This window comes from Dermacentor albipictus, chromosome 5 (genome assembly GCF_038994185.2).
Source record: "Dermacentor albipictus isolate Rhodes 1998 colony chromosome 5, USDA_Dalb.pri_finalv2, whole genome shotgun sequence".
Classification (NCBI taxonomy): Eukaryota; Metazoa; Arthropoda; class Arachnida; order Ixodida; family Ixodidae; genus Dermacentor; species Dermacentor albipictus.
Window position 1 is genome coordinate 36,129,035 of NC_091825.1, and position 15,971 is coordinate 36,145,005.

At 44.8% G+C, this 15,971-nt stretch overlaps 1 protein-coding gene across 2 annotated transcripts in view; it reads left to right on the plus strand.

The window, feature by feature from the left end:
* The first annotated feature begins 1,254 nt into the window (after window positions 1-1,254).
* Window positions 1,255-15,971, plus strand: part of Lkb1 (Lkb1 kinase) — a 95,931-nt gene continuing 81,214 nt past the window's right edge. The window contains exons 1-2 of one of the 2 annotated variants that reach the window (XM_065441495.2): window positions 1,255-1,549; window positions 14,711-14,856. In XM_065441495.2, coding sequence (XP_065297567.1) covers window positions 14,713-14,856 — 144 coding nt within the window. In that variant the 5' untranslated portion in view covers window positions 1,255-1,549; window positions 14,711-14,712. Of the gene's footprint in view, window positions 1,682-14,710; window positions 14,857-15,971 lie in introns of both variants that reach the window. The other variant, XM_065441497.1, reaches the window with a different exon arrangement.

The following is a 15,971-nucleotide window of genomic DNA, read 5'->3' on the forward strand; positions in this document are numbered from 1 at the left end:
ACAACAACGTACATCTTTCTGCGGTGAAAATCTATTGAGCCACCATTGTCTCCTTCCTATGAAGGCCCTTTCGTGTGGTTTCCCGTTCAGAGAAAACCTTGAAGATTGACGTGCCCAGCAAAGAATGGACAGTGTCGTGAGACCGCGGGAAACCAGCCTATCTTGAATATCATTGCTTCATTCCTTCCGGCATTCACGCCTAAGCCTCCGGCACTCGTGGGGGGGGGGGGGGGGGGGGCTTGTAGCGACCGTCCGTCACTATATATACGTTGTTCCCCGCTTCTGGGAAATTCAGTCACCTTGCCTGGCCTCCACGTGGGGAGTCATTGCCCACTGCTCTTTCTTGGAAGTGGGGTGGCTACCCGAGAGGGGCTCCACCACAGCAACTCGGCAAACCTGCTTTTACTGTGGAATAAAGGCAGTCGACTCTCCGTTCTGAACCTGTTAAAACGTGCATTACTTGCCTCCGTTAAACCGAACTCCCACCAGAATTTTTCATACAATATCCATCTTGAGGGCTTTGGAATTCATAAAGCAGAGTTATTCTGCCGAAGGCAGGGTATACGTCGAACCAGCTGGGTCAGTTGAAACTGTGCGGTAGTTGAAATGTTTCTAAGGGGAATTCCCACAGCAGAAGAGGATGAATATAGCGAAGACGATGTTGTGCTACGGCAGTCGCTACTCCGCCCGAACACAAGAAGCACTGAAGTCTAGTATAAATTAGAAGTGTGTTGGCAAATGTCAGTGTGTTGATATTTAGTGAGCTCGCTAAACTCACTTTTCAAACTGGCAACGTGCTGATGTTTTGCTTTACGCTTCTGACACAAGATCTGCGTCGCTATTTTCTGCGAGTGCAGCGCAATGGTTCGGTAAATTTAATTGTGCGGTAACCTGCCTATCATCGCCCATAGGAACCCCTTGTCATGAATAAAACGGTTGATAATTTCAGCTTTCGCACCTTCGTTTGTGTTGTCCGCTCCTTTTGTGTTTTCGTGTAAAACGCAGCGCTGGACAACTCTAACGTTAATTGAAGTTTCGAATTTCCCGCTTTACAGGCTGCCGGTGACGACTGAAAATTGGTCAAGTTTGTGATGTGGAATGAGTAGTTTTAGAATTTTTATAATAAAAAAATATAGCTAGAAACATTACTTTTTAAATATAGCGAGGTCGCTCATGCAGAAAAGCTTGTGCATATTCTACTAAACTGCTCTACGAGATGACGACAAACACCGTTGAAATAAACATCTTGTTAAGTTCACGGCACCCTGTAAAATTGTAGGATAGCGTAGCTGTGCGGGCTTGTTCGTCGTGTGTGGCCGAGTGCATTGCGGTTGCCGCCGCTTCGCTAACTTTCCCCAAAGTTCATGCCTACTGGATCAGCCACTGGACTTTCGCAGCAACTGTCGGTCAACGAGGGCCATGTTCCGGTGCTCCGGCACTCGTGTGCGCCCCTGCTGGCTGCTGGCGTGAAGCCTTCACGTCGCGGAAAACTGCGAGGAATGCCAGGCGCGCTGGTTTCGCTCTAGCGACTCGGGCGTTAAACTCCGAGGTAGGAACTACTCAGTGTCGGGATGCTGTGCGTAGCATATGTCGCTGGCAGTTGGAACGCGTGCTGTTTCATAGAGAAGCGGATGACACCGTTGTGGTTCCTGTAAAATAGAGAAGTACGGCGTCACCACGGGTGCGTATGGAGCTCACTTCTCGAAGTTGCTGTTGCGCAGCGTAGTACGAGCTGCTCGTTCTGGTGTCGCTGCGAGATGCCCGCCAGTATTGCGAGCGGGTGAGGCGTCCGGTCGCTGTAAAATGCTAACTAGGCGACGCATCGCTCTAAGGAAGACTACCTGTTACTTGACTAACATGACAATCTGGATTAGATCCATTGTCTTTAGTCCTTTCGACCTTATCATTGCAGTAGTGTCAAGGCATGCCACAAGCAAGCAAGCCCTGAATGAAAGGAGACGCACCTTTCTGCACGTCCGTCCGTTTTGTGTTGTCTAGAAGGCGTCCTCTTGCACTCTGGCCCACTTAGCATTAGAAAATGGGGAGCAAAAAATAACTGGAACTTGGTGATAGACCTGGAAAATAATAGAAAAACCTTTCGACTCGACCTTGCACCTTTCTACACAGCACAGAAATAATTTGTATTTGTACGTCATGACAAGGGAGTCCTCAGAAACCTCATAGCACAAAGGGAGCGCCATATGCTAACTGACTTAATCAATTCGCAAGTTCCGTGGACTGTCACGTCACCCCACAGCCATGGGTGAATTGTTTTCAAGGATAATTGGAGTAACCGCAGGCGGTGTGGCAGTAGCACATTTGCTTGCTTTCTTTGTGGTGGCCGGTAGGCTTGATTATATGTTTTTATGCATCGTTTGTGCAAGATCAAATTCAAAAGCAATCGCATGTATTGCGTGCTGCAATGCACCAAGAGAGCTGTGGCAGGTGAAGTGAGCCTCTACTCGTTCACCCAAACTTGTTGCAAAGAAGAAAGAATGGGTTGTCAAGTTGCGAATTGGCAAGGCAGCCACACCACCCATGGAAGCGTGCAGTGTGCATTTCATTGGCAGTGACTTTTTCTGGAGCCACGTAGTTAAGAGAATCAAAGTTCTTTGCTTATGTGCATTCTTGTATTTGTTTTTTTATGGAGAATCGATACATTAGTTAGAAAAATAGAGCTTGTGACAGTGTATTGCAGCAGCGCAAACATCTTTGATCGCAAGTATATGTATTATGTGGGCAAGCGTTAGAAGTATTTGCTCAGGTTTCACCTGCATTAACTCATAGTGGTGTCTTGTTTCACCAGAAATGCACGTTTTCGTTCTCACTGCACCCCGTGGCCCTCTGCACAGCCGAGCTTGAGCTGTGCACTTGTGGCCAGCGTAACGAGAACACACGAGCATTTAACATAAAAATGGACATGTTTGTAGCACTTTGTCGCAGCTCTAGAGAAATGCTACAGTAGATGTACGTGGGCGGGCGTGGTAAATATTTGGCAGTGTTTCACCGGCAGCAGCCCGAAGTGTGGTCAGCGTTGCATCGTCCCGCCAGAAATGCTTGTGTTTACGTTCTGGGCTGTACCCCGTCCATCAAAGTGCTGCCAAGCTTTGCGGCTACAGTGGCCCTGAAAACAAGATCGGTAGAGCATAAAACACAGGCACTGAATTTACGACCTGAACACAACAAACTTCTGTCATGGCTTCTTAACACTGGAACGATAGTACAACTGTACAAGTGCAAATTAAAACAACTGGCATGGCTTTCTTTACATCTGCATGCGCTAGCATAACAACGTATAAACGAGTCTGGAAAGTCGCAGTTGTGATAACTTTAGGGATATTCTTCCTTTAATTATCGAATATAAATATCTGATAACTCATTCCGTGAAAGGAGCTTGAAAACATCGCAGAGCAATAAAATTACTCTGTTGCGAAACGGCAATGCACGGAAGGCAGGCTTTGCCTGCCATCGAAATTAGACCAGAAGAAAAAGATAGAAGACAAGCTAACGTTCCTTGATAGAACCTTCCCGGTCATAAATTCCAGCTCATGCGACTTCTGTCGGGCATGTGACGTCTGTAGGCAAAGCCCTTTCACAGTGACAGATGATGTGCTGCAGGCCTTCATGACTTCTTCCCCTTCAATGAGGCACGGTATCTGTGTTTCTTATAGGTGTCTCTGTGGCGCATGATGTCACTCAGTGACAGTGATTGCGAAAAAGGTAGAGCCATCAAGTGCTAAGCCAAATATGAGCTGACGTGAAGCACGCACATATGCCCAGGGGTTTTTATACTCCTTGTGAGTGCCATATTGAGTCACCTTGCACACCACCTATAGGCGACGGAACTTGCGAAATTGCTTACCTGCAGACTGGTGACTTTCATGTTTTGTGTTCACAAAGCATGACTTATGGACGATAGCGGGAATTTAACTTACAAAATGTGCATTGGCAAAGAGTAAAAACAGACCTGGTTTGCCACTTATTCAGGAGATCATGAAGGAGTCTGACCATCTAAGTGCTGAAAGAAATATCCTGCCTAATTGCAGTAATATGGTCCCATTATTGAAGGGCCCAATTCCTGAATAGGGGAGTTTACAATAGAATTCTAGGCGTGCCTGTATGTATGCAGCCTTGGTGACACTGGTGCAACATTATCATTGCGTGTCGTTTTGTACAACAAAGCATGCAAGTTATTTTTTGTAGATGCTTTCTTTTGTGCCATAGCATTGGTGCATGCCTGCCAGCTCAGAAGCAAACTTTTTTTCTTCACTGTAGTACAGGTGCAGTATTTTTTCTTTTTTTTAATGACACCTAAAATACAACTTTTTCAGGAAGGGATAACCAGCTACGAGGAGTAAATTCAACTGGAGGACTGCGTGTGGCCTGAGGCGCTGCGGTAGCTTAGTGGCTGTGACATTGAGTGGCTAAGTAAGAGGTTGTGGGTTCGATCCCAACCACGGTGGCCGCCTATCAATGGGGGAGTAATGCAAAAGTGCTTATGTACTTAGATTTAGGTTCACGTTAAAGGGTCCCTGAAACGGTAGATGTCTAGGGTGTAGCTAGAGTTGATCATTCGTATTACAATTTGTGTGAAGCGTCTCATATTAAGAGAGCTACGGGTGATTACAAGTTACCCTCCTCCATAGTCATGCATTTTCTCCCCAAATCGTTTGCCGAGTGATTGGGGCTAAACTCCACCTTCACTGGCTTTGCGTCATAATGGCACGTCGTGTCATCTACTTCTGGTTGTCCAGGAGCCAGTGCGCGAAGCCCCTCTGCCAGCTGCTTAGCAGTCGACCCCAAGGGAGAGCTATCGAAGCAGCGTGCATTGCGAGCATTCTGTCGCAGCACCGAATGTGTCTGGTATTCCGGTAACTACAGGCGAGCTGGGCGTTTCGATGGATGGGTGGAGGCATAAGCTCAAGCTGATGAAACTTTAGCGCAGATGTACGTGAGAAGCCTGATCGGTCTGCATGGTCCAGCCACCTGGCGGTGCAGAGTTTAAGCAGTCAAGCAAACGACTAACATTGCTCTAACCAAGTGTAAAACATTTTAAACATTTACAAAAACAGTTTGTTAACAATTACGCTCCTGCAAGAAATTTATGCCAGCAGCAAAAAAAGAATACACTGCGTTACTGCTACTGTGTTTGGTTTAGCCCTGTGCCACCAGGTGGCTGCACTGTGAAGGCTATTCACGTTTGCGCTTCTGCTCATCCCGGGAAACAACACGGTCAAACAGCCTGGCCTATTCCCCTTGCGCTTGCGTTTATCCCTATAGCAGACTTGCAAAACACTATTGTGTTAGTAATCCTCCGGTGTAAAGTGATGGCTGCAAATGCTTGCGCCGATCGGGTACGGCTAGTCCAATGCGTTGCAGCCACTCAGCTCATCTGCTGTCTTGCAGAGGGACAAGATGTCGCAGCTTGACATATTGCCACTCGCTACGTTTGTAACCCACAACACAACAAATGCAATTCATGGTGCTAACGAAAAGCCTGACTGACACTGACCGCAGAGCTCTCATCAAGACGGAGCACGTAACACATTCAGACGACACTTGCTGTGGGCCAGAAGTGCTTAAGAGGACTGTGAAATTGTTCTTCTGCATTCTCTTTCTGTTACTTTCTTTTTATAGAAACAAATTAACATTCCAACTATTATGAACGTTTGTTCACCATAAAGTTGGAAAAATTATCGATGACCTGCCCTCGAACACAATGCAACAAGAATTTCGAACGCAATGCTTTTACAATGGTCCAGGCTTAGGCCACGATACACATTGCAGTTTTTCTTTATCATGTCTTGTTTATTTGCTGCTGCACAAGCATGGTCATATCTTGATTCTTATCTTGCATGCGATGGCAGCACGAACAACTTGTGCTTTGTCCGTTCAAAACTTCGTTGCACTTGTCTTGTCGCGCTACTGAAACGAACTGTGAATCCACTTCATCTCACCCCTGTGTCCGCCCTTTTCCAAGATTGCAAGCCTTGTGGTGCCTCTGCTTGTGAATAGCAAGGAGGTCCATACAGACTGCAGGCTAGATAGTGCATGAACTCTGCATGAGGCTGCAGAATGAACGTTAAAGCATGAAGATTGTTCCAGTAATGATTGTCTTCTGTTATTAAAAGTAGAGATTTTACTTTTACCCCTCATCATGGCTTTCATTCGTTTGGGTCAAGTAAACAGTTGCAGTTATGATTTATTGTATGCTTTAATTGCAATGAGTTTCCTTTTTTTTCTCTTTTGCTTTGTTGCATGTTATTCTCACTGCAAAATTCGATCTGTTCTTACTATCTTTTTGTCGCTGTACGCACTATTGCTTATTTTTGGTTGCATAGTTATGTTTTCATTAATAGAGGAACACATATGTGCAGTGCAGTTGTTTTTGGGCTAACTGCTGCTCTGGATTCACCAGTATAAAGGTGTAATCACGTCTAGACAAAAATGGCTTTCTGACTGTTCTCAGCATCAGTGCTGTTAAACTAAAAAGAATGTGGTTCACACATTTCCTTTTTAAGTGGCAGTTATTGTTCCGCAATACTAGTGCATGTGTAAAATAGTGCAATAATTGGCAAAATATTTTGGTTGTCATGGCCAACATCAGCAACAAAAAAAAATTGTGTGGCCAAACTGTGCCTTGCACAGCGCACTCCGCTAAACGTTTGTTACATCACTGGTCCATGCAGTGGCATTGAATTGTGCCTTCTGTTTTCAATACTTCTCGTGCAGTTTTGGCCTGTGGTACCCTCTTCCACTTAACAAACATAGCCACAGTAGCAAGCTGTTTGAGCCTCTTCATACTGAACCCTACAATGCCCCCCCCCCCCACGAATGTGGCTGCACTGACGTTGTTGGTGTGAGCTGCATCACTGCTGCCTAAATTCCTTAGGTTCAATTACCAGCGTTGCCTTGTCGAATTTGTTTTTATCATTGAAGGAAAGTGATCTCGGGAGGTTTGCAGCCCATTACTTATTCGGAAGATATTTTGAAGCCCTCATCCAATGGGTGGACTCAAACAAATAGGAAAGGCCAGTGAATACTTTCGTTGGTGTTTCACCTTGTGTATCTACTACACTGGTTGCGCAAATTGTGAAGATTTTAAAATATTTTCTGCTGTGCTTCAAGCTAAAAAATTAAACCATCAGAACTGCTTGACACTATTCGGCAGTTTCAATTAGCCAGCATTATTTTCTTTGCTGTTCTTATTTTGCACGTATTTGAGATTTGTTAAGCTTTACCAAGCTGCTAGAAAACACAGTTCTGCTAAAAAACAGATTACTGCTCCAAAATGTAGTATTCTTGTGCCCATTGTAAAAGAAAATGTCAAACAAATCTGAAATGGTAAATCATCCTTCCAGAAAACTTTTAATGTTTTCGTTGTGCCACGAAATGACTCATTTGCATGGAAAGTTGTGAATGAAGGGGCCATATAAGACTCCCGAGATTCCACTGGCATGCGACAAACTCACGCCATGCCTTGAGCACATCTGCACGCCAATTTTTCTATAATTCCTGCCAAAATGAACATGTGAAGCTGCAGCAGTTTCATCCAAAGCTGTGCTTGGGTTCGAGTGCGAGCATTTTATGTGAACATTAGATATCAAACAAAAAGCGAGAGAACGTCAGAGAATAAGTTATTGTTGGCTTATGCAATCTTTCAGGCCAGGCAGCCTCACCTTGTCTTGTCTGCCAGGATACGAGGGCTTTCAGCTTGGGAAGCTGCTTCTTCATTTGTGGAAGTGGAAATGACTCATGTCCGTTGAGCACCTTTAACTATTTGTTTCCAGTCTAGTTTCAATACTTCTTTATCATTACTGCAGCGCTACCATTTCCTCACTTAAGAGAAAACTTTAGCTCGGGCCCAACTCTGATGTGGCCTACGCAAATACATGTAAAATGCAAAATCATTTTTCTGAGATATCCCCTGGACCGATTTTAATGAAATTCATTGCATTTGAGAGAGAAAGGTAAACTCTAGTGACTGTTCGAAGCAGAATCGCGATTTAGAGCCTGAATTTCGTTTAAAATATTTTCAACAATTTGCAAGTTTGAAAAGAATATAAGCACAAAGTTTACAAGTTAATAGCTCCATATCAAAACAGATGTCGCAGTTCTGTAAATGGCATCTATTAAATCATTGAAAGCGGACAAATTAAATGTCATTCTATATCTTGCGTTGTTTACAAGGGTTCTGCAAAAGCTTTATTTCCATGATACTAAATTCTTTAGACTCATTTGTAATGTATAAATTTTTTCTGCTTTAGATTTACTATTAGATGGCATTCACAGAATTGAGTTATCATTTTTCATTGCTGAGTTATAGAGTTGTAAACTTGATAGTTTCGTTTTCAGAAAATTTACTATTTTTGCCAATTTTTATAAAACATTGACAATCTAAATCAAAAATTCGAAACCATCAGTCACTAGATTTTAAGCTTCTCCTTTAAGTGCAACAAACCTCGCCAAATCTGGTGCAGTGGTTGCCGAGAAAAACAAATTCTCCTTTTACATGTATTTAGATAGGAGCACCCGAGCTAAAGCTTCCTCTTAAGGATGATCTTGGTTCACTTCAATTATCATATGAACACAAATGTTCTCTCGGGTAATAAAGAAGGGTTATATAAATTGATATTTTTCTTGTTTGGGTCTATTCCAGACATAGATGCCGAGTTTTGAACCTGCCGGGGAGACTGGCGTCCAATTTGTGCCCTCTCTTATTTTATTTTTTTCATTTGTCCCCCTCTACCTCCCCCCGCGCATGCTCCTTGGCAAGAGGTGCACAGGCCGAGAGGCAATATATGTAAACATCAGTTTCCTGTATTTCTAAAGGCAGGCGAGTATGCAAAAGTGAATGACCGCATGGTTCTTATGATACTAAATAGATAAATGAAAAAAGAAACTGAAAAAATGTAAACTCTTGGTAGACATTCATAAAGCCCTTAACAAAAGTGGGAGAAAAGTCTGGGAAACATGAACATTTCCTCAACAAGCTGGCAATTAATATTACAAACTCATTACAAACTTTTCGGTTGGAATAACCATTGGACAATACAAACATTTCCACAAGCTAACAATTCAAAAATGAAAGGCAGATCTTAAAATCTTTGAATACTTTGCAGTACAAACATTTCCACAGTAAGCTAACAGTATAATATCTAATGACAGATCTTCAACTCTTAGTCTTTCAAAAATGTAAACAAACTACTAAACTCGATACAAAACAAAAAGAGAAGAATACTCAAAAGGCAGAGCTTGTAATAACGAAGTGGCAAAATGCAGATTTTATGGAAGGGGATAAATTAAGGCCAGGGGCTGTGACAGCTTGAATAAAGTTGGGGCATTACACTGTGATGAAGTTGACTGTCCTTTTATATAATGGCTACTGTACAATCGAGAATGTGTGTCTACACATAGTTGATCCCTGAATAAAGTCATGCGCAATGTCACTGAGATTTATTTTGCAGGCTAGCTCTTTGTGCCCAAGGAGAACTTCTATGCGATTTAACGGCGCTTGTCCCATTTGTTGACCTCGGGTACGTTTTTACGTGACGCAGGCCTGAAAACTATGAGATGTGCATGACGTGAGTGAGATAGTCCAAACACTTTCGACAAGCTTAGCTACCTCGGGCAAAAGATCTTGCAGCTGATCACAGTTATTGCCTGGAAGCATCTCTACAACATCCTGAAGCGTTCTCAAAGGTGTATTGCACTACGTTGTGCTACATCTATGAGCATACTACGGTGAACACTGCTGTTCAGGCCCAAGAGCTTGCCTATAGAACTTGAACAGGTACATGCTGTCACCATTCCCAGTCAAAAACTGCACAATGTGTGTCATGCGCTGCCACGTTTCTGGGGGATACCTGTCATCAGGCAAAGAATCTACTGTGTCCATTACCTCGTAGAGCCACTGGCAGTACATGTCCTTGGCCGAAGGAAATACGCGAAGTGCAGATTCATTGTCATACCAACGGTGAGTCTTCCTTTGCCTTGGTGCAGGAGCTTCTTTAACATTAAGTTCCAATTCACGCACCTCTGCATGTGGTTCGTTCCAAAGTCGGCAAAATCCTTCTTTCCTAAGTGCACTAAGACTCTTCCATGACGGTGACCATTTTTTCTGCTTGATGAAATGTCAGTGCTGCTTTCTGCAATCCAGTACTTACTGTTTCTAATGGCAAAAACACAAATGTCAGGAGCCTGATGATGAAGTAGGTGTCGAACTTTGACAGCACATTCAAAATCCACTGGCTTTGGCTCTGGTGCCGTTCTGTTCTTGGGATGTTAAGGCATGAAGAAATGAGATCAGGTGGCTATAGTTCTGGTCTGTTGACTTCAGGGAAGTAGCCCTTAGCAACCCCCTCGTATGAAAAAACTTCTGCAAGTTTACGCTCTTTTTTTTCTGAAATGCCTGGAACATATCTATGCTCTTTGGGGAGCACATAGCAAAGTTTATAGCTTCTGATATCATGCTCAAGAAATTGACACATTTCCACTTTCTGACTCATGTCCTGCAACACCATGTTAAGTATGTGCGCATGACAGTGTACATACAGTGCTCGTGGTGCTCTCATATCTGTAGCACCATCATAGCATTGATCACGGCAATTGTCAATTCTAAGATTAAAACAGAAGAGGATGCCCTTTAGAAGGGCAAGAAGACTGGCCACTCTGGTGTCCGCAGCATTATAAAATCCTCAGAACAGTTCATGTGTTTCGAAGTTAATATAGACAACATCAAAGCAGATCGATGCTTGCTCCTTAACATATATGTCCGCCATCTCATCCATGATCACAGCATGGTGCTCCACTTCATGAAACTCATTTGTGAGTGACCGGGAATCAGCATAAGCCAATATTTCCGACATTTCATTTAGAATGTCGTGGTAGAGCCACCTGCACTTGGTTCGAGAAAGTCATGTTTGCTGTTCTGAATGTCATTGACACGCAGTTCCAGAAGCATTCTTAGATTACTTTCTGCATCATCATGACCACTTACTGCCAATCCCTGGCATGCTGTGTACTGCGGTGAGGATAATGTCGCTATCAGTTCTTTCCTTGCATTTTCCATTTCTTTTTGTTTTCCAATTACACAAGTAGTTGCCACATTAACCCTCTTTTCACAGCTGTGGTTCTGCTCGTGGCCACACGGTGCAGATTCGAGGCCTCATGACTTCTAAATCTTATTTTCGTCCAGTTAGAAAACCTATTTTTGCGGGAGTGTCAAGCAAGAGTCCTTATCCCTGGAACTTGAAGTATTTGGAAGAAAAATGTTCATCTCACAAGCGGCGCCACAGGTCTCACAAACTACCTTGACCACTGACACGTCATACAGAAGCCATTTGTAAGCATGTTTCCAAGCTGGTTTGTAATGTCATCTTTGTTGTGCTTTAATGTTATGGACTTGATCCTCACCAACAATTCGCACGTGTGCAAAGGCAGTGGTTATACAGTGGCAAATGTCAAGCTTTTGCTACTAAGGCTAACCTCAGTATGTTCAGAAGCAGACGTTGAAGGTCCCATGTCAGGTGGTTTGCATCATCCTCCTTGTGTCGTCCTCTTGGTCTGATCTTCTTGATGAGATGTCTGTCCATTGTTTTTCACAGTTTCCTGAAATAGGTATCAGGGTGGTAAGACCACCAAAGAATGGAGTGCCAAAAGCATGTTCCAAGTTTAAGATAAAAAATTGGGAGCCAGTCCACTCTGTGAAGGTGGAATGCCAGCGAAGCTCTCATGCTCCCAAATTCACTCCCAAACCATGGTGTGAACGTCGTTGGGTAGCAAAGCCAAACGAGTCCGTAAAACAAAACACATTTGTTTGTAATTAGCAATTGAGCATATTTGGTTAATTAGCTTAATGAAACTCGGGACGGACTAGAGTTTTATCCTAGCAAAAAAACATGGGGCTGTCTGTTTTCCTCCCACAGAAGCCCATCTATTGACAGCAGAAGGGAATTGTACAGCTTTACTGTGGATTACCCAATTATGAAAAGTAAATGAAACTTGGTGTAATGATAGCCGTCTTAGCGGCCAATTGTCATATAATTTCTTTTGCATAGTTTTGATAAAACAAGACTTGCAGCCATTTTCTGCAGTGCATTCACAATCAAGTTGGCTTTGCCACAACACGTTTTTGTCCACTACATGTACATTTGCCAACTGAGATGCCCTTTCTTTGAGAGCATACATGTAGCTCATTCATGTGGGGGTTAGAGATAAACAGCTTCGCTGTAACAACAAAAAAGCACGCCAGTCGTTTGTCCGTGCTAACAGTGTTGCAGTCTATATGTATAGAGGACAGATAGGTAAAGTTGAAGGTTCTTTCTTCACTTTGGTACCTACCATGAGGCACACACTGATCTGGTGGTGGATGTGTCGCAGGCGAACTTGCAGACGATCGATAGACAACACACAGAAACAAAATAACTTGGTTTATAAAACACTTCAAAAACACTACTGTAGCACACACACAGAAGTAACAACAGCTTTGCACTTAGCTGCCAAAGCTGACTAAACACCCAGGGGAAGAATGACGCCTTCCCGTAGAGACCGTGGGAAGAACACTACTGGAATGTATCAATGATAAGCAGTCTGAGCACACTTCACAGACCAGTGGGTCCCCCTTTCTTAAGAGATAGCTGCGGGTTAAGTGTGTGTGGCCAGTTCCTGAACCCGTATATACAATTGCTAGTAGGTACAGTGGTGCGTGGCACTTGCGGAGATGACGGACGCTTGCGCGCATGCGCGAGTAAGAGCGGGTGCGAGAGTGGAAATGTGGAGACTTTTGCTCCTAGAATATACGACTCTGCCTAGGCACTAAGGAGGAGTTTCTTAGTGCGTGTTGTATGCATTTGTCCCTAGGCGTGCCGGCAGAAGTCGCAGGGCGTGGTTTAGCGTTGCAAGTAGGCGGCTGGATGTAAATATATTTATGCAATTGTGTTTTGTACTAATTTAAACAATGTGTCATTATTTCGCATTATTGCCGGCGCCTCCAGGACACCAAAGCGGGAACGGGGACATCAAAGCTAGAACTCGAACTGGCCCATGGGTTGGGGCTCACCGAGGCCTGCATGTACCAGGGGAGTATAAGATCAGCTTCTGCTATCACGGACAGCCATTTTTTTATGCGGACACCCCTTGGCATACTTCGGCCTCCGCGGCCCCAACCCACGGGCCGCCTTGCTTCCTGCTTTCATCCCCCGCTACCGCTTGGGTGCCCTGAAGATCCTGTGCTGCCTGCTTTAAAATAACCTCAGGTGCTCTCCTGAGGCCCCCGTTGGCCGGTTACATGTGCCCTCCTGGAGCAGTGCTTGTAAAAAATGCAATGTATCGTCGCGACTAAAAAAGCGACCCGCGACTTATACAACACCAGTAAGCACCTTGCCCCTCCAGACACAGCGATCACCAAATGGGGTGTCTGTGCCCACTGCCTCACCACGCGGGCAGCCAGCGGCGGAGCATAAGTGAACTGGATCGCACCCCACCATGTCGGCATGCCTAGGGGACAAATGCATGCAACACGTGTTAAGAAACCTCCTCCGTAGTGTCTAGGCAAACTCAAGGAGCAAAGGCCCCCAGATTTTCTCTCTTGCACCCACTCTTACTTGCACCTGCACAGAAACGTCGAGCACCGTAAGAAACGCCACACCTCGCTGTACCTACTAGCAATTGTAAAAACGCTTCCTAGATGGCACAAGACCACTTTGTAGAACCGTTCCCAGTGTCTGGCTTTCCGCCATTCACTCAAGATGGGTTTAAAGCTGTGGAGTTTATTATGGAGTTCACAGTCCCATTCATTTTGCTATAAACATTTTATTTATATTTGCAAGAATGATATGTTGTCCCTACTGGGCTTACTTTTAAAGGTAAGTTCATAGTTGATGTTTCGAGTGAAGAGTTGATTTGGTGTTCAGGAAGGGTTTGAAGTTTTAGAAGACAATGTACATGAAAGAAACACCTGCACTTATCAAGTGGCCGTTCATTTGATTCTGCACAGAGACTTAGGACAGTAGACATTCAGAGAGCTGCTGTTGCCAGTCCGAATCCCTGATAGATCTAAAGGTGTTGGTGTTGTCATCCTTATTCATTGTTGGTGGGAGGCAAACCTATGTAGCAGTGGCAATTTAAGGCTGTGGTGTTCTTCTGAACCTTTGGGCAACTGTAGTTCATCATTTGATTTGTCCAAGACCGTACAAAAAAAGACATGGTGCCCCCTGACCCCATTGCTAATCTCCGAGGCAGGGTGGGGGGTCAAAGGCTCGAGTCCTCCAGCCCCCTTGTAGTTGGCACCTATGCTTCCAGAAGGTCTGTCATGCCAACCTGTCATTTTTAAAGACGGGCCTTGTTGGAACTTATGCTTGAGACCTACACCTATTGTCTGGCACTCTCTTTCATTTCCTTACAGTCTGAATTTACTTCTAAACTAAATGAAATGTCGTCCAATTATTTATTTCATTCTGTAATAATTCTTGCAAGCTTTATATTGATGCATGTAATACCACTGCCTGCTTTATTTTGTTTATCCCCCTAACTGGTGGTGGATGGAACCAGCTTCCCACCTGTGGTACTGCTATCACCGACACTGTGTCCTTCAGGAACGCTCCTCTTGATAGTGTTACTAATGCCTATCCACATTGTAATGCCAGTAGGCCTTGGTAGCCTGAAAAAAATAAAGAAGACAAATGAATAAATGAGTGTCGCTGTTGTGCAGGCATGGAGGAGTTGGAGGAACACATTCCCGAGGAGGACCTGGCTCCAGACGCCTTCTATGGGGAACTGGGTGACGAGGGGCAGCCGCTGGAGCGATGGCTTAACGACGACGAAGGTCCGCTGGTCTTCTACCGTGTCAACTCGCAGGTGGGCATGTTACATCTTTTGCAAGTGCTGGAGACATATTCATTCTCATCACCAGCCTGCTTTTCCTGTGATGCATCATGTGCCCTTGTCATATGCCTGCCTATTTTTCTAATCTTGGAGCTCCATATAATCCTCTGCATCCCTAGACAACATGTTCCTTTCCTTGGTGCCCCCGCAGGGGCGTCTGCGTCAGCAGGCGTTTGGTGTGTTGCGAGACCACATACCCGAGCACAAGAGGGTTGGACCCTCCCGCGTGTAGCCGTGCACGGTTTAGCCGTCTCTGGAGAAAGGGGGATCCTGGAGGTTGAGCCGATGCTGGGTTTCTGGACCTTTAAGGCCCCCCCGCGGAGGCAACACACCTCTTTGTCCTCTGCTTCACATAGACGGCACCTCCAGACTGACCCACCTGGAGGAAATCGGCAGTCGCCTTTTCCTGTCCCTCTATTCAATCTTTTGCTTTCCCTCTCGCTATCTCTTCTTTCCAGTCTTCTTATCACTTCTTCTCACTTCCGTATTTCTTGGCGGCAAGGGTTAACCTGATGTATGTATCCAACCTTGGGTATGTTATATTAGGTTATAGTGGCTACGTACAGCTGGCATCTGCGTTTCCTCCCGGACTCGTGGCATCCCCTTGTTGGGCTCGGTGGTAGGCGGCTGGCGTAGCTACCGAAATAAATGAATCCTGCATGGCTAATACGTCATTCCCCCCACTTTCCGATCGTCCTCTTTCAAAAAGAGGGCGCACCGAATAAACTTTTCTACTATTCAGCCAGTGCAAAGAAACTTTCCCCCGCTACCATGTAATACACAGTCAAGATCCTGAAAAGACAGTCAGAACTATCTCACCTTTCATCGTAGCTAAATGCCTTACCGACACACTGGGTGCTGGCTACAAAGTGACGAAACTGAGCAGTGGCGACCTCCTTCTTGAGGTCCGCGACACTCTACAGCGTGGTAAACTCTCCAATCTCTTAGCATTCCATAATGTGAAAATCACTGTTACCCCCCACCGATCACTGAACACGTCTAAAGGAGTCATCTCTGATGAAGATCTGTTGAGCCCAAGCGAGGAAGAGCTCCTGGAGGGCTGGGAGGAACACAATGTGATTCAGGTC